Source organism: Ostrinia nubilalis, chromosome 26, assembly GCF_963855985.1.
Source record: "Ostrinia nubilalis chromosome 26, ilOstNubi1.1, whole genome shotgun sequence".
In the NCBI taxonomy this organism is placed as follows: domain Eukaryota; kingdom Metazoa; phylum Arthropoda; class Insecta; order Lepidoptera; family Crambidae; genus Ostrinia; species Ostrinia nubilalis.
Window position 1 is genome coordinate 6,752,668 of NC_087113.1, and position 19,381 is coordinate 6,772,048.

General features: G+C 36.1%; 1 protein-coding gene and 1 long non-coding RNA gene across 2 annotated transcripts in view; both read left to right on the forward strand.

Annotated features, from left to right (window-relative positions):
* Nucleotides 1–19,381, forward strand: part of LOC135084616 (ryanodine receptor) — a 205,479-nt gene that overhangs the window by 24,191 nt on the left and 161,907 nt on the right. The window contains exon 2 of the mRNA XM_063979388.1: nucleotides 12,457–12,575. Coding sequence (XP_063835458.1) covers nucleotides 12,519–12,575 — 57 coding nt within the window. The 5' untranslated portion in view covers nucleotides 12,457–12,518. The remainder of the gene's footprint in view (nucleotides 1–12,456; nucleotides 12,576–19,381) is intronic.
* On the forward strand, nucleotides 6,804–8,481 carry LOC135084693 (uncharacterized). The gene is made up of 4 exons (XR_010259930.1): nucleotides 6,804–6,910; nucleotides 7,031–7,202; nucleotides 7,546–7,662; nucleotides 8,030–8,481. It is a non-coding gene; the product is annotated as an uncharacterized LOC135084693 (long non-coding RNA).

Consider the following 19,381-nt stretch of genomic DNA (forward strand, 5'->3'; position numbering starts at 1 on the left):
TAATTTTTCTGCGCCATATTTTCCTTTGGGAAGGGAAAAGTGTTGGCCCAATTGCATTTGATTCTCACTGCACCAACACTTTTCATCTCCATTCGTTTCACACTTTATGCACATTGTAAAACATGCAAAGCCATTATGCAAGTCCTGGCTGAGTTCCCATTCCCGCGGGAATTCTGATTATCACCCATTTGTGGGGAATCGAAACTAGCGAACAATATAGTTTCATTGCTATTGTGAATTTTTTTAAAAGGAATTTTGGTAAAATGTTAAAATAAATATTTTTTTAAAGACAATGCAATATAGTTTTGATTGCCAATGCGAATATTTTTTTAAAGTTGGCAAAATTTTTAAATAAATATTTTTTGAAAGACAATAGTCATGACAAAAAAGAATAATAAGTAAACAGTGATGTAACTATTTATATTTGGTATTTTTTTAAATATTATTTTTGAATGACAATATTGATATCAGAAAACTATACTTACCGTAAAACTTGAGTATACTACATTAAACACAATAAACTTTTGTTTATTAAAGTGTTAAAAAATCCTATTAAAAATACTTAAAATTTCTACGATGTCCATGACATTTTCATGGTGTGTTCCTTTGAGAATTGTGATTGTTAGGCCCATGTCCTTACATAATAATTAATACTATCAAGGACTGCCCTCCTCAGTGTCGTTGAACACGCTAGCTGTTTGATCGTAATTATCCTTGAAGGCTTATCATCCCTGACATGACTTCTATTACTAGTGTTGTAATCAGATTTTTCAAACATGGAAAATTTTACAAAATGCCCCACTTGCTCACGACACAATATTCGCTCCATAAATGTGACGTGGGTGTTATAATAATAATATGTTAAGTACATTATTTCAAAATATTATTAAAATTGAAACCTGTTGCGCTAAGCAATTAAAAAAGATTTAAATCAATATTTTTATTTTTAGCTTCAAGTACACATTTCCATGTCATGTGACTATTAACTACCACTACAACATACCTAACTGCATGCCGAACTGTTGAACGTTTTTTACATCGATTTACAAAGAGTATTAAAATGTAAATATAATTTAGCATTTTAAACTTTACTTTATGTGAGTGAACTTTTTAGTTCGTCTGATAACTAAAACATCTCACAGAGTTCATCGTTCCAAAATTCCCTATTCCAAATACCAATATTGTCACTCTATTTGTATTCTGTATTAAATAGGGAAATGACCTGACTCTACCCGCGGGAACACGCTTGTGCATCCCAGTTTTATTGGCCAACATTCGCGCCTGAGGGAATGTGCCATGAAGTAGAATAAGGAAGGGGCGAAATTCTTATCGATATCGATATTTTCCGATTTTTTATCCAAGATATCGCTTTTAAATGAGGTTTTTTTGTAAACTATCCAGAGAAAGTATGTGATACATATACAAAATATATACATTTTTAATAATATGTTTAGGTAACATTAAATGCATCTTACAGGTCCCACAAAGCACAATAATTACTGTAAAGATATTTTGATCACTTTATCGAAGATATTACTTGATGTATACTGTAATAAATATTGATGAGATAAATTGAATCTAATACACATCGAAAGAACATAATCATACCAAAAAGTTTTTATTTATAAATATCGCTTATTGATAAAATCTGATCCATGGTGTTAAAGTATAAACATTTTCCCAATATTGCGCAATATTGTGTGACAAACTATATCAGTGTCACATCACTACTTATGGGATTTAGAAAGGAATGGCGTCTCACCTTTACGGGGTCTGCGTGTTGTATGGGGCAGACAATATTACACCGTCTTGGCCGAATGGGCCAATATGTTTCCTGTTACGACGTGTCCCATTGTTGGATGGGGCTTGAATACCTTTTCATAGAGAAAAGAGATGGAGTACACTTTAACCGCCTCTTTGGTCTAACTTCAAACTACTCCTATGTTCTTCTGATTAATTTCGTTGCGGCTACAATGACAGTTTAACTTTTCCCCGAGACAAACTTGACCTTCATTGGTTGGGTTTTTATTGGCGGCCAAGCTGTAGATCCTGGCTACACAGGAGTTGCAGCGGTGGGAACGAGAGGTGGGAATAGATCTCTGGTCTAGTGGTAAGACGACTTGACTGAGGTCTGGTGTTCGATTCCCAATGGGGGAAATATTTTCTGCTCGACTTGTTTAGTGTTAGAGCTTGCTCTAAATACGCTTGGATAGCTACCAGCATCTTACCTTAATCTGTGCCCATAAAAACAATAACAGCATTTTTCTGTTTCGGCAGTTTGTAGTAAGATAGCCAGTTCCTCTGTGGTTGAGATTGATTGAGATTCTGGGTGAATCTCGTTTTCACCTTTGGCCTTTCTTTTGGATAAAAACAGCTGCATGAAACAATACTTTATTTAATATTTTTGCTCTAAATGGATTTCAATTTCATATTTGAGACGATATAAGAAGCAAGTCACGAACTTACGTATTTCATTCATGAAATACCTAATTTTCTTTTAAATTTTTCTGATGCACGATTTTAAACCTTAATGCGTGAGTTTTAAGAACTACAGTATTTAATATTTTTGTAGACGACCAAACTGCAGTTGAGCTACCTCTATGAATATTCAGCGTCAAGAACATAAGTTTTCACGAAATTTTTCTTGCCATGAAAACTGCATATTCCTTGGACACATAAGTTTAGCTTTTATAAGTAAAACCGTCTCTATTTTGTGAGTATCAAAGTCTGATTTGCATTTTACAAGAATTCTTATAAAAATTCCACGTTTTTAAAATACCAGTGAAAAAGGCATTAGGTACGTTCGCTTTTGGCTTGTGCAAGGTACATTTCGGTACATTGAGTCACTGCACATATTTAGAAGAGCAGGTTAGAATGATAAATATTTCAAGTTTATTTACTAATAAAAGGGACTTGCAATAATATCTATAGTTCCAAAAAATAAATACAATACTTATACTTTATTTAATGACAGGCTAAGAGAGAAATATGACGTGAACATCAGGCCTCCGCAAACTGTGTGGCCAAATCCTATATTTTGCCTCCGGTAAATCAAAAAAGATCGCTCTCCTGCAGTGTAAACTAAAATGACCTCATGATGATGAAATAATGATGATAATATCCTTATTTCTTTCCTTATCTTAATTCTTGTTTATTATTCGTCTAAAACTTGAGCTGCTTACTGAATTTCCGTGGCTTATTTATTATTTCTCTCGCAAACTGCCGCTTATGGCAAAGTTTGGCTCAAACCTCTGGATTTGGCTCAGGTGCTCAAGTTTACGGCTTTATGCAAAGCCTTGACCTAGTTCTAGAGCTAGACTCTAACTTTTGGTCTAGGAATAATCTTATTTCCTTGTTCAAAAATAAAATGGAATCTGAATATACTAGCGAAGGTTTTTTCAAATGCACCGAGATCAAGAACTCTCTATTCTCAAGTATATGGAATTTTCCTAAAAAGTTCCATGTCCTACGTTTTGTTTTTGCGTGAAAAATTGCTTTTTCTTCAGGTTCTTTTATAGTTTTGTTGGTACTATTACTTATTCTGTGGTTTTGTTAGGAAAGCGTCCCAAAGTCCAGTGGTGAAAACAGGGATCGAACTACAGGAATCTACAGTCCGATGTCGACTTTGTTGGGCTATAGTCAGTATTGTCAACTCATTCATTACCACTATGAACAAGGAAAAAATATTTACATCTATTTGTTTAAATTGCTTTGAGAAGGTTAATAGGCCAATTCAATCGGGTCACCGCTACCCTTATCAATTGACATACTTTTGTAACCTAATCGAGACTCTCCCATATTTTGGTTGGAAAAATAACTATGAGGCCATCAGACTTGTCTGACTGACAACTTATTAATTTTGAAGCTTCTAAAATCGAATTAACAGCCAATTGAAAATTGCCTCGATTTCAGGACTAAAATGAAATATTTTTGAAAGGTTTTTATCCACAAAGAGGAAGCTTTTGGCCTGCATCTCGCTTGAAAATGATGATCAGGCCGAAAGTGGAAGAGAGCTTCACCCGGAATCCTCAACCACAGAGGTACTGGCTATCTTACCTCTAACTGCCGGAACACAGCAATGCTATTAACATTGTTAAGGCGACAGACTTAAAGTAAGATGGTGGTAGTTAGCCAAGCGGACTTAAAACAAGCGCTAGCACCAACCAAACCGAACAGAAAAACCTGCCCCCACGGGAATCGCACCCGAGACGTCTGGGTCTGGAGCAGGTGGTCTTACCACTAGACCACAGAGGCTTGGTTATTAACGCTTCATTTGTTACCACTCGGTAAACCCAAACTTGGCCTTCACTGGTTGGTTTTTGGCGGTCAAGCTGTAGATCCTGGCTACACGGGAGTTGCAGTGGTGGGAACGAGAGGCGGGAATAGTCCCGTTAACCCACTCGCATGAAGAAAAATATCTGAATCTCACAAAATGGCTACAGAATCACCTCAATCGTACCACAGGGCAATACGTCTGGAAACCAACACGTCGAGTTTAAGGGTCGTGCCGTATATCAAGTGGCTTGTATAGTAGGGTTTCAGGCGTAGTGAATATCAGATTATTCTGGAATGTATTAAATAGATAGCAACTAATTTCGTTTAAAGGGTTTTTTGCCGAATCACAGGTGTAAAAACTTCTAACCGGCCAATCGAGAAATCACTGGGGAGACCTAGATGTTCAACAGTGAATGACTAAAATGATGATGATGATGATTTGTTATGTACGTGTCAATACCAGTATTGTACTTAGGGGTAGCCATAATAAGTATTGTGTAGCTAACAATATACCTACCCCCTTACCACGGTAATAATATCATACAGTATTGTAACTTCATATAAACGGACGAAACGCGAGCTTTCCTTCGAAATTCAAATCTCGGTATGCGCTCGACATGCAAAAGTCGGGGGTGTCGCGATTGTGCCACAGTAATAAACGGACGATGTGTTGTTTTTTTTAAACAGTAAGTGTTTTTTTAATATAAATAATTACAAGTACCTATTTATACAGGGTGTTAGGTAAATGGGTTTATAAGCCAACACTAGACCATATTAACATGTGCATATAAATGGTATAATAATCAAGCATATTGTACCTACGCCTCAGTCGAGGTGCATACATTTTACGGTCGCAAATTTATAAGATTTTTTACTAAATCTTAACACAATTTTTTTTTAATTAAATGTACCTACTAATGACAAGACAACATGCATTTTTAGAAAGAAAGAAAGAAAGAATGTCTTTATTTGCTTCAAACATGGTATAAGGATGTTGGTTTTTACAATGTGCTCATGTTTAGCCTTTTAAAAATAGCATGCAAATCTTTTTTATAAAATGTCATTTCAATAAAATATTTATATCAAATTACATTAAAGAGAGATTATTCTATTACATTCATTGTCAAACAATTAAGTATTTATGTCAAATTCTATCTATGTCAAATTATGATTAAAATATTCCTTAATACTGTAAAAAATTTTGCTATGGAGCCAATCATACAATTTCTGTTTAAACGGTCTAGACTTCAAATCTTTAAATTCATTCGGTAACTTGTTGAACACTCTTACACACATAGCTAGGCAACTTTTACCGTATTTGTCAGATTTTGGAATAACTTTTAACACCAATTTATGCGGGTTTCTGCGCTGTCTAGAGTTTTGTATGTCATTCGCTTTTTTGAACAATCCTTTGTTTTTTTGTACAAAGTTACAGATTTCCAAAATGTATAGTGAAGGTAATGGTAATAAACCAAGATCTTTAAACAATGGTCTACATGATTCTCCAGGCGGAATTCCACAGATTGCTCTGATGCATCTCTTTTGGGCTTTAAAGGCTCTATTTTTGTCTGTGCTATTGCCCCATAGCATAAGGCATTATCCTATTTCATTCACATAGTATTTTGTTTGTCAAAATAAAATAAAAAATTACAATCACAAAATACATACACAAAACTAGATAGAAATTCTAAGTAGGCAGATGTAATGAAAATAGGGTCTGCAGGTGGGCAGCCCTATCGCATGATGTCATACGGTGACGTACCGCGCGGCTGTTGACATTTATTTCAAAAATATGGCCGAGTTGGAATACTGTATAGATAGTATTACCGTGCCCTTACTAATAAAACTTACATGCTCGTTGAACAGTGTTTGAAAGTGACGTTCAGTATGGAAATGTCATTTTAAAACAGTGTTCAACAACTGTGTAACTTTTTATTAGTAAGGGGAATAGTTTACATAGAAATTCTATTCAGAAGTGCGATTGTGTAAAGTTGTTAATGGATGGACAATGAATACAATTGATCATCGATCGTATATCTAAATTCGAATTGTGTAATTTTGTCCATTCCATGAAGACCGAAAAGTGACCGGTCGTATATAATCCTAAAACTCATTATTTTTTAACAAATAACAAATCAAATCCATGTTCAAATGCAGTTTTTTTTAATAAAATTTTATGATTGCACCTTAATAACATACTTTTATTCATAAAAACATTGAATTCGAACTAAAAATTTACCTCTGCAAATCATATAACCAAACGCATAGAACGAATGAAATACGAGTTTCACTACCCGCCCCACAGATATGGATTAGAGACCCGCCCCCAGGTGGCATACATACTTTAAGGCTAGGCAGGCTAAGTTGACTACTACTCTACAATAGGTGGCGTTAATGGACTACGAAAAACGACGTGAAATGTTTACTTCTTTTTATTTATTTATACTTTAATGCCAAAATTTTAACCTAAGGCGAACTTAATCTCACATTTAATAAATTATACATGAAATAAGTGTTTTGAGAAGTAGTATTTTAATCTATGTTCTGTGAATGACAAGTGTTATCTGTCAAGTGTCAAAAAACTTGAAAAACTTTTACGAAGTTTGATTTTTGTTAAATTTGTTTATAAACACAAGTAAGTATAGATTATTACACTAAATTAAGGCATTCTATCAAAAATTAAAACAACCCAAGTTTCAATAACTACTCCTGTAACTTTGCTTTCTTCATATCAAATAATCAATTTCATTTTCAGTGCCAAAGGCAAGAATAATTGCCCACGCCAGATGGAGACCCAGCTAAATAATGTAGTAACAGCGCGTGGTCGTGTGATGAGGGTTCCTTGACTTGAGTTCTGGCGCAACACGTCCTGGGCACTAAACAAGATTGGGGATGGGACGTCTAAAGAGGTGCAAGCCTGGAAAACGGTAAGGCCTATTTTTATTGACATTAACCAATAAACTGTTCAACATACTTACACAACATAACATTATTATGACTCTTATAATGCGAACAACTAGGGACTGGAATTTGTTGCCTGCTGCTGTCTTTCCTGAAGACTATAATCCGGGTGTTTACAAGGTGAGAGTGAATAGGCACTTACAGCGCAGATATGTACCATCCTAGACTGCATCCCACTTAACACTTGGTGCGATTGTGGTCAAATACCTGCCTCGTTATGCATAAAAAAACAGTGACTAAGATTTATCACAATTTTTCAGCCACATTCTAGCTAGCAGCTAACATCTTTTTTTTTGTTTCTCATTGCAGCTCTCGTCTTGCTCTACAGCACTTGCACTTGTCCCACCATCTACCAGTGTTGGAACTCTTCCAATAATTTCCCACACCCAGGTGGAGAATACTCCAGTTACTGCTACTCTAAAATATGTAAGTTAAATAATGAAATATGATAATGTATGTTTATATTATTATTATGTATGAACAGTATGATTTATGTTGCACAAATAATGAAGGTATTTTTAGTAGCTTTTGCCAGCGGCTTCACCCGCTTAAAATTTAGTTTGTCACAGATTGTCATAAATTATAGACTGTATGTTAATCTAGGTTACAAACAATAATACTGTTAAGTTTACACAAAATCCGTTCAGTAGTTTTGACGTGAAAGAGTAACAAACATGCAGACATTATGACATCCAAACTTTCGCATTTATAATATTAGTAGGATACCTAATAGATATGTGTTGTTGCTATATCCTAGCTAGCAGGTAACATGTTATTTTGTTTGTCATTGCAGCTCTCATCTTGTTCTACAGCGCCTGCACCTGTCCTACCATCTACTAGTGTTGGAACTCTTTGAAGTGTATTAATGATTATTATTTTAGTAACCATAAAAGTTTAAAACAATACATTTTATTGCATAATTATTTGTTAGAAAAAAATGATGTAAAATGAGTAGGGAGGCTGTTGATTTTTCATGGTTATTTTATATCTTGTTGATTGTTCCAAAAAAAAACTAAGTTTTCAAGAATGCTGTGATTAAAGTACCTATAGTATTATATTTAAAATGAAAACTTAGTTTGTAAAGAGACGAAGGCTTACCACAAAAGAAGTACTTATAGCTGTCTGTGTCTGTGTAAAGAATTTAAATAAAAAGATGTGTATATTTAAACAGTTTTCTTTATTTTATTAGTCATTTATTCCTGTAAATAAGCCCACACAGGGCACTTTTACATGTCCCAACATAACTTTACCCTTTGGCAGTATTGTGGGTTAAGGCTGATTAAAACGTGTTAAGTAGATAAGTAGGTACCTACCTAACTACTTTATTGACTTAATTTTAAGTAATTAATTGCGTAGTAGTATAGTACAAAACTTAGTAGGTATACGTTTCAAGTCAAAATTTAGATTGTGCTTGTGTTTTAAGTACGTGCAATTTAATCATGTAAAATTAAGTGAAAAACACTTATCTACATAACACGTGTAACTCAGCTTTTAGTGCTATAGTTGTTGATGAAAAAGAACTCTTGTGTCTCACTAAAACTTATTTCCATTAACACCAAGCACTCACCGCTTACCACACTTTATCTTTCAAAGAAATAAATTAACAATTTGCATACGAGGACGAGGATAGAATTACACCTCTATGAGAATTTATACGATTATAGTTCCAAAATACTGGACTGTCCTGTCGATGACATTGACAGTGGGGCGCCACCGTCAACACCGGATCGCTGGTTCAGATTTTTGCCATGTTGGAAACCATATAGTTGAACGATGGTAGCGCCCCCCTGTCATTGAGTTTGGTGGGACAGTTCAGCGTGGGTCATCTATATCATGAGTTACGAGTCACCGCAATCATTTGACATTAGCAATGGGCTCATGAAACTTAGACAATTCGAATTTTCTGTCAAAATCATATTCATCATTCACTCATCGTATAAAATTACGATCAAATCGTTATCATATCGTTATCGTTTTATGAACTCCTTACACAATTAGAATTAGCCGTTTGACACATCATAACGTACGTTATGAACTGTCAAATGAATACGATTGCCTTAGACAATCGCACCACAGGTCCATATTATCAATCGCAAATCGTCTTCATTCAAATTATACCGGCTCACAAATGACACATGGGTCAGGTAATATGTCATGCCTACCTGTGCGGGAATTTCCCACCCTTCTCGAAAATTCCACGACCTTTCTATTCCGTTTAATGAAAGGGGTGGGTAAATACGCAGTATTGCTTTAGGTTCCTGGATAGACTATACTGTTTACTCTTTATAGCTTCGTTAACATAATACAGGGTGTTTAATGACATATTGGTGGATTTACAGACTACTTTTAAAAAAAAAACAAATTAAATTTTTTTATTGCATTTTATGTGTAAGGAAATTAATAACCACAAAACTTTGTTCCAGAAATATTTAAGATATTTTTACAGTTCCTTAATTAGGTAACTAACTTTTGATTTTTGTCGTAATACGAATAAATATACAGAAGTAAAAGTTCCATCAAAATTGGTCCAGCCGTTTTGGCGTCAATAAGTAACATACATTTAAAAAAAACATCCATGTATCTTCACAAACGTGGTTTTATTTTAACGGTAACCACAGTCCACATCCCTTTTCACTTCAAAATTCCCATTTTTTTAATTAAAAGATTTCGATTAAACCTAACACAAGTTCATGAAAGCTAATGAAAGCATTGTTTCAGCATTACAGTAATTTATTTTCAGCTCGCTACCATTAGTCATTCTCTATGAAACATGACGTAAGCGTTTTCCATGAAAAGGCGGGAATCAATCAAAATAATACTGTTTTTCAACACTGCACAAAGTTTTATAGGGTGCAAGTATGAATTCAATCAATGAGGCAGTAGGGTATTTAAAAAGTTCTAGTCATTTGATCATCATTTTCATGACCTGTCAAAACGCAGCACTGCCATGGATTTTTTATGGTAAAGATAAGCTAATATCACGTTAATTTTGAACCAACACAGTTGAGTTAGTATTTAGGTGTTACAAAAATATTAAAAATTACCAATATTCTGAAAAGTAATTGGGTTAGCCCTGAAAGGCTTAAATATTGTTTCTTTTTGACAGTCCATAATTCGCGCAGAAGAATCTGCAGGCAAGTAAAACTAGTCTATAAAAAAATGCTCTAAAACTCATTTGAACCTTTCCTCTCTGGTAAATTGAAGAGGATATTCCTCCTGCAATGGAGACTAAATGAACTGATGATCATGAGACTTAACCGTCCATACTATAAAGGAAACTCTATCTTTTGGTTCCTATCCTCTCCATCCTACTTACTTCCTTCGTTCATTCATTTCTACCAAATGACGTCCACTGCTGGTCCAAAGCATCCTCCTACTACAGCGAAGATATTCCCAGAGATTTGGGATGCACGTCATTTGGATGGAAGCCAATGGATGAAATTTAGATTTGTGGGAAGCATAGATTCAGAGGACATTACTCAGTAAGTTGTCACCGGTCAGGTCTTGTACGGGCGCCAGATAAATCTATGGTTCGAATTCTATTCGAGACTAGCTGAGTCCACCACTTCAAATGCGTTAAAATCTTTTGAATATTTCTTGCCGTTTTTGCAATGTTTGATGCTGTTCTTATTGGTCGTAGCGTGATATATTCCTTGATTAATGGACTACCCAACACAAAAATAATTTCAATTTGGACCAGTATTTCCTGAGTTTCAACCAAACGAAAAATAAAACAGCGCTACCACGATTACTAAGGATTACGAAAGTTATTCGTGCTCAGAGTTCTGTAATACACACCTTAGCTAAAACTACAGTGCAGTATCCAAAGACTTGAAGCTTTATCTACTTGTAGTAATAGTACATCTTAAGACAGCTGTGTGATGTCGTAACTCTGGGGACATGTAGCGACTTAGTGCAGTATGTTAGCTCCAGATCCGGATCTTAATTGATCCGGTGCTAGTAGTTAAGATGTCCCGAATAGATGTCACTGTAGTTCAGTTGGCTTAATTAGAAACAGCATTAGCGAGAAATATGGGATACTAAGCTTTACTCGCAGCTTTGCTTGTGTGAAATTCAGTTGGTCTCAACATCCATTCTTTCACAAACTTTTACATTTATTATTAGTGGGATTTATATCCTACATTATTTTAAACCACTTATTTTACCTTTTACTTATTTTAAACAACTGACCACCTGAAGTGGTCTGGAAAAGATCATTACGTCCGTATTCACAAACGATGCTTGCTTAAGTGAAGCAACAAATTGAACGCACAGCGTTGAATAGAACTCTGTGGTTGGTTTGTGTGTCACCCTGTGCGTCCACGCGCACTGTGAGACCTCATGGTAATGTTTGTGAATACGGGCGTTAGTGTATTTCTTTCTTACTTATTTTATTGTCCTGCTATCGTAGAATAGGATTATGTACCAAATAACGTTGTTTATCGAATTACAATTAGCAACAGACGTAAATTGAAAAGGCAAACTGCAATGCAGTGCAATTCTCCATACGCTGCGACAGTAACGTTGTTAGCAGTTGCACAAACGAGCATCTGACGTGACATGCGAAAATGTTCCTTATTTTTTTAGTATTTTTGTTGATAATTGTCTAATTGGTGGCCAGAAAGTGGCACACAAAACTTGTTCAAACTCGAGCATTATTTTGTGATTGATTGAATTTGTATAGAAAAAGTTTAATCATAGACTGGTTGTATCTTCAAAACCTGACTGAATTTCAAACGTTGATTTTAACTCTAAAATCAATCTTTGAAATTCAGTTAAGTTTGAAGAATATCTAAATTCAAGCAGTCAAAAGCGAGTGGTTGAATTTCGATATTCAGAACAATCACAGTAAATACTAAAGATCTATTGAGATTGACAGTAAGATTGAATCGAGTGACGAGGCTGAAATGATCAGCCTACAAGGTGGACCGACGACATTATAAAGGTAGCAAGAAGGCGCTGGACGCAGGCCGCTACCAACCGGGCAACATGGAAAGCATTGGGGGAGGCCTATGTTCAGCAGTGGACGTCCTATGGCTGAGATGATGATGATGAAAAAAAGCCTGTATTCTACCTACGACACAGGAAAACCTAATGTAGACATTACCACTAACTGAAAATGACTCAATGATTAATACACATTTTTGCAAATATTTTCAATCTACTAACAAATAAGACCAACAATTAAACATGAACTAATAATAATGTTGTTTGTTCCAGTTATGCATTTGAAGAGGAATGGTGCAGCGAGTCTGACTGAACGTTAGCTGACGAGCTAAACCATGGCGGAAGCGGAGGGCGGAGCGAGCGAGCAAGATGATGTTTCATTCTTGCGCACGGTAAGTGCTACGTTTATTTATTTATTTAGATGTAGGGGAGACTGAGGAGATTTTTGCAACAAAATCTTTTTAAAACGGTAAATAAGATATTTACCCTCCGGACGTTTCAACTCGGTTGCACGAGTCATGGTCGCGGGTGGTCGCGGGCAGACTGAAGAGATGCGGCGTCGTAGCGTCTTTCCGTTCTATACATGGCCAGAACGCACCCATAGGAAACTGCTCGTGTATATTTTGTAGTGCCCGTTTGTAAATCTGTGACTCCAAACTATACACGAATTTTGCGTACTGATCGTGTATAGTTTGGAAGAGCTTAGTAAAAAAAGTCATATCCAAACTATACTCGATTAGTTTCTACTACACCACTTACACTTGACTAGAGTGTGTTTAGTTGATATTGATTAAAATTACATTTATTCGATTAAACGTGCATTATTAATACATTATGCGAGACTTTAAATGCTAGGTTTGTATTATCGGCCGTTTGGTGTAGTGCTTCGAAACGGACTACTATTCCGGAGGGAGCGGGTTCGATTCCCGCACAGTACAAACATTTGTGTGCATGAACATATTTGTTTGTATTGGACTGGGTGTTTTCTATGTATAGTAACTATGCATTTACAAAAAAAAAGTATTTAAGTATGTATGTTTAATACTTAGTATTATGTACAAGCTTTGCTTAGTTTGGGACTAGAAGCGCAGTGTAAAATATCTAAGGATATTTATTTATTATTTATTTTATTTATTAACTTTTATCTCAAGAACAAAATCATTTTGACATAATAATATTTCCATACCTACATAATTCTTAATTTAAGAGTTATTCGAGAATTGGTGAAAATTAAATATCAGCCCCAAAACAAATATCTTTTCTATGGCAGAATACGTGTCGAAAGATGATTCAATGTTTAAAGTAGACACGCAGATATGAATTAATATGTAATAGAAAGAGAGGTCAATAAGTCAAAATGACTAGCATGCAACTACTCGCGTATAAATTGTAATCACGCACTTATTACAATACATACATGATTAGTCCGTATGCGTACTGGCGATGTATATTTTGGAGTAAGATAATTGACCTAAGTCACTACAAAGTATACGCGAGCAGTACGCAGCATATGCGTACTGGTCGTGTATAGTTTGGAGGAGCTTAGTAAAAAAAGTCATCTCCAAACTATACTCGATTAGTTTCACACCCTTGCGTTCTGGCTATGTATAGAACGGAAAGACGCGGCGTCGTAGGTACACTCAGGCGCGATGAATTTTCTTTACCCAAAGTGGTCGTCCTATGATTGAAATGATGATGAATTTTATATTCTACATGGATTTTTTACCTAACTAGAGATGGAAATTGTTAATATAGTAGATTAGAAGATATCGCCAAATATCGCTACAGCTCTACTACAAGCAGAGTAGGAGTGGATAAATCTAATTAAGATGCTTGGGACAAAATTGATCCAGTATAAGACCGTTGTGTCCAGTAAGATCGTTCCATTTTAATAATCAGCATAAACTCTTTTGCCCATACAACAAATTAATGTCGTAGGTTCGATTCCCACTTTAGGCGATTCCATTTTTCAACTATGAAATGAAATAGCCCGAACGTAATAAAAAATATAGAACAAACTAAATTCACTTGTTTTTTTCTTTCTAAATAAATAGCCCGAATCTGTGGTATTATTACATACATACTCATATACCACCTGTTGTCCCGGCAGTGATGTGTGGGCTACATTATGCAGGCGAGCTATTTACGGGCTCCGGTGTGATTGCTGTCTTAATATTAAATGGACTACATCCTCTTTCAGGATTTTGAGGCATATTTTATGAAGCAACTGCTGAGGTATGGCGGTTTTATTTGAGTTGAAAGGATTTTAGTGGATGGGACTGACTTCGTATGCTGATTTCTCGACAAAGCTCTGATGTTTAACCCTTAACCACTGACGTACGTACGTGGTACGTCGGTCAAACGGTTTTTCGTTCAAAACTTCATTTTGTGCGGGAATTTTTGCGTGTCCTTTTTGGTAGTTTCCTAGTGGCCAGAGATGCGTGTAAGACGGGAGAAAATAGATGGGTACCACGTCCCTAAGTAGGAGAGCTAGACCACCCGACGTATGTGGTACGTAACGTCAGTGTTAGTGTAACTTTTTCAACATCGCTTTTGTATGTTAGTCCATAGATAAAATTAATTGTTAGCAGTCTAATTTATTTACTTGGCCGTCTATATATAAAAAACCTTATATAGGTCAAAAATTATTACAAATGACGAAGAAATTAGCAAAAAATCCGGTGGATGAAATTTTTATATTAGTTGCGGTTTTGGAGGACAATCATCATGATGGTGAAGGAGCTTTAGTTCGTGGCTTTGGATTTGACTACTTCTGAAGATTGTATACCATATTTTCATATTTCCTAGCTAGTTTGAAGCACGGCAAACTGGTGACCAGGTCATCAAACAAAGAAAGACTATAGAAAATAGCCTTCCTAAATGAACTGTATTAAAAAGTGATTTAATTTGTGAATTATTCTATTGTGATTTTTTCCTGATTAAAACTGTTATTAATCTTTAATATGGCCAAAATAGAAGTTCCTAGTGTTATCGAATATTTTTGTGTTGATTTTTAAAAAAATGCCTGTCTAACTTTTATTACATCTGGAGGATTTCACCAATATCATACTATTCTATTAATGTTACTATGTTTTTTTACTATCTCTGTTTAATATAAACATGTGTAAATAATTTAAATTCAAATTTCACCAAAGTTACTCTCTATTGATACATCAGGAGGTCTTCAAAGTTACGTACGTATGCCGTACGTACGTCAGTGTTAGTGTAACAAAATGACACGTCCGTCAGTGGTTAAGGGTTAAACAACTTGGTTTAGTTTTATCAAAATTCCTTTAGTAGTTTTTGCTTGAAAGAGTATCAATGGATGTTTCTACCCTCGCTTGTTCTATTATGTATTTATGTACAAGTATATTTGACTTAGGTGACATTTTATCCGAGGACATTTCATCCATCATCTCCATCAGTTTTTGTGTGAGAGGATCAAACATCCATCCACTCACCCTCACTTGTTCTACATGGTATTTATGTACGAGTAACGCCCGTATTCACAAACATTACTATGAGGTCTCACAATGCGCATGGACGCACAGGGTGACATACGAACCAATTACAGAGTTCAATTCAACGCTGTGCGTTCGATTTGCAGCTTCACTTAAGCAAGCATCGTTTGTGAATACGGGCATAATTGACTTAGGTGAAGTTTCATCTGAGGATATTTTCATCTTCGGATGAATCACCTCTCTTTCGAACTGTTAGGTGTTGAATCATCTGCAAAATATTTATCTTGGTGTATTAGGTAGACCGACGATCTGGTGAAGGTCGCGGTTAGAGCCTGGATACAGGCAGCTCAGGGCCGGTCGTTATGGAAATCTTTGGGGGAGGCCTTTGTCCAGCAGTGGACGTCATTAGGTTCTTACGAACGAACGAACTAGTAGTCTCTTTTAACATGTAGATATAAAACGGCTAAGTAAAAAAAAATATAACCGCCGGTCCCAGCAAACTAAATACATATTATAGAGCACTATAAAGATTGCTATTAATAGACGTGACATATTTTCTATTTATGTGTAAAAATCCACGAATCTCTCCGATGCCTACGTCACTTTTCATCTAAACCCCCGAGAGCACTTAGACGCGGTCCCTGCGAACCTTTTTTGCCATCGTCTGGAGTCAAGATATGTGATTAATCTTCCTTAGTCATTCGGGAACCTAACAAACGTAGATTATGTAATCTAACCTAACTATGTAGTTAGGCGCAAAATTGACGTGATTTGTAAAGATTTTGGTGTTAAAATCCCGTACACTTATGCGATTAAGTATGTCATTATTAACTTTTCCTTGTATGTTGAGCAACTCTTCTTAAGTATTTTGTGGCTTCTTAATGATAAGACCGCCTAAATTGTGTCGTTTCCATGTCATATTTTCTTTCACTTATCAGTTTTGTGTGGTGTTGTACTACAAAAGATTATCAATAAAATTGGCTGTGAGGTTCCCACAGAGTCGAAATAGGGATCACTCCCACTCCCAGACTTGTTTTAAAAGACGACTGTAACAAATATGGAAATATCAGGCCTCCCCAACCCAACCCATCTGTCCTGCATGGAGTGTAGGCCCAATCCTCCATTTGCCTCTGGTGAATTAGATAAGGTCATGCTCCTGCAGTGGCGACTGAATGACCTGATGATAATGCACATGCTACACGTGAAGTGCAATGTATATTGCACACGCTACACGTTGCACAGTCCTCTTCTTTTTTCAGCCAAATGACGTCCACTGCTGGACAAAGGCCTCCCCCAAGGTTTTCCACAATGAACGGTCCTGCGCTGCCCGCATCCAGGCTCTTCCCGCGACCTTTACCAGATCGTCGGTCCACCTAGTAGGAGGCCTGCCCACGCTACGTCTTCCAGCCCGTGGTCGCCACTCGAGAACTTTCCTGCCCCAACGGCCATCGTCTCTACGAGCTATGTGCCCCGCCCACTGCCACTTGATTTTAGCAATTCTGCGAGCTATGTCGGTTACTTTGGTTCTCCTGCGGATCTCCTCATTCGGCACAGTCCTCTTACATCATTGGTTCCCAAACTTATTTGAGACGCGCCCCCTTTCGACCATATAAAAAAATCCGCTAGTCAAGATTATTTATAGTAGGTCGTATCGAGCAGTCTGGAATGCATTCTCTCAGCGGTCGCAGGTTTCTTACAGATGGCCCGCGCCCCCCTTTAAAGGTCTTTGCGCCCCCCACTTTGGGAACCAATGTCCTACATGTTGCTCAGATTTCCTACATACATCTCTTTTCTTCATGGTCTTCAGTTTACCTATACGTTGCTCAGTTTTCATGTTAAATATGTTGCTCGGTTCCCCTACATGTTGCATTTCTTTACCCACCCTGTATAAACAGCTCAAAACCCAGGTGTTACTTCATGAAATGATTCCATTTGAAGCGGTGTTATTAAAAAGGCGCCACTAATGGGACCGCTTCCACGTGGGTGGCTCCGGTAATTGGATTCTATCGCGGAGGATAGGGCTGTCGAGTGTTAACCGACTGCGCGGAAAGTGGTCATGTTTTCAGAGAGAATTTATTTATTTATTTAAAATCTTTATTGCACACATAAAAAACAGTGGTACAACAGGCGAGCTTAATGCCTGGATCAGTATATTTTGAGGCAGTTGTGTTTTTCTGTGAGCTTGAAGAAAAACGATTTGCATTTTTGAGTTCCTTTTGACCGACTGCACCAGAAGGAGGGTTATGCTTTTAGTCTCTATGGCCCAACCAATCATTGTTACAATCATAGAAGTTGCACAATGACAACGGTGATTTTATTTTATTTTACATTTCTTATTCAAGTAAGTATTTAAACTACCATTTATTAGACATATTACTGAGATATTTACGAGCATACTTGCTATTACAAAAATATGCAGTATTTTTGCTTACACTGTGAAATCCAAAATGATCCCCTATCCCCTTATCGAATATAACTGTGTTCTTATATATTTTGAACTCTATTTCTATACTGAAACGTTAAACCACCAGTAATAAGATAAAGTAAGAAAATAAGGAAAATGACAATGCCTTTGTTTGAGATGAAAACAAGAAAGAAAAATCACGTCCCAACTTTTACGAAATGTTCTATAAAAATAGCAAATATCTACGAGTATGTACCTACACTACCTACTTCTAGAGTTTACGTTGCCTTTGTTAGGTACGTTGTTTTTATGACAATACTGCTTGGTTATTATCACAACCCTATTAGACTGATTAAAATTATTACAAAGCAAAATCCAGTAGATAAGTATAGCCTGACCAGGAACATAAAAACCCTCGCCATGTTGCGGAAAACTAATGGTACTAATTTCTTTTAATGGCAACAGTAACTGAAAACTTCATTGACATGTCACCTTGCATGTCAGTCTATTGCTGTCAAAGTGTAAACAAACTTTATTTTAAATGTGCGCAATTGATTTTGTGAATTAAATTGCTAAAATCTTTTTATAGTCGTGAAAGAAAAGTGGTTCTCAATGTGTTTAAGTATTTGTCGAAGAGAAATACTAAGGATTCGGACAATATTTTCATTGAATAATGTTTCCGACAAAGGTTGTCAAATTGACTGACATGTTTATCGCATAGTACAGTCCACTATGAAAATTAGCTGTGGTTTGTTTCAACTACCTATTTTAAAAAAAATTGACACTTTATAAGTGTTGAATTTTATGGAATTGGGAAAGAAGTACCGAGTTTGAAGCGTTCATGAGCAAACATTGCAGTTGAATATTCAAGTTCTGAATTTGATTATTGATGAATAATAAAATAAATCCTACTAGCTCGATTGATGGTTTCATTTAATTTATTTAAACCAGGTTACTTATAATAATATTTTTTCGTTAATTTATGAAAATAGCAAATTAGCCCGTAATCCTGAATCCTGATACATAAAGTTAACCTATTAATTTAACACAGGTACGACGACTGTACTCAGTGCCATGTTGCACTATCAAATGCAATTGACGCGCCTCTATGCCAGGGTTTTTATGTTCCTGGTCAGGCTATACTTACAGATATTCAGGTTTCAATGGTACAGACGACATTATAAAAACAAGGTGGCATCTTAATCAGCTGTAATACTTAGAGGTTTCTACGAACTAATTTATAGTCTGACTAGCTTTTGCCCGCGGCTTCACCCGCGTGAAATTTAGTGTCACATATCGGCATAAATTATAGTATAGCCTATATGTTAATCTG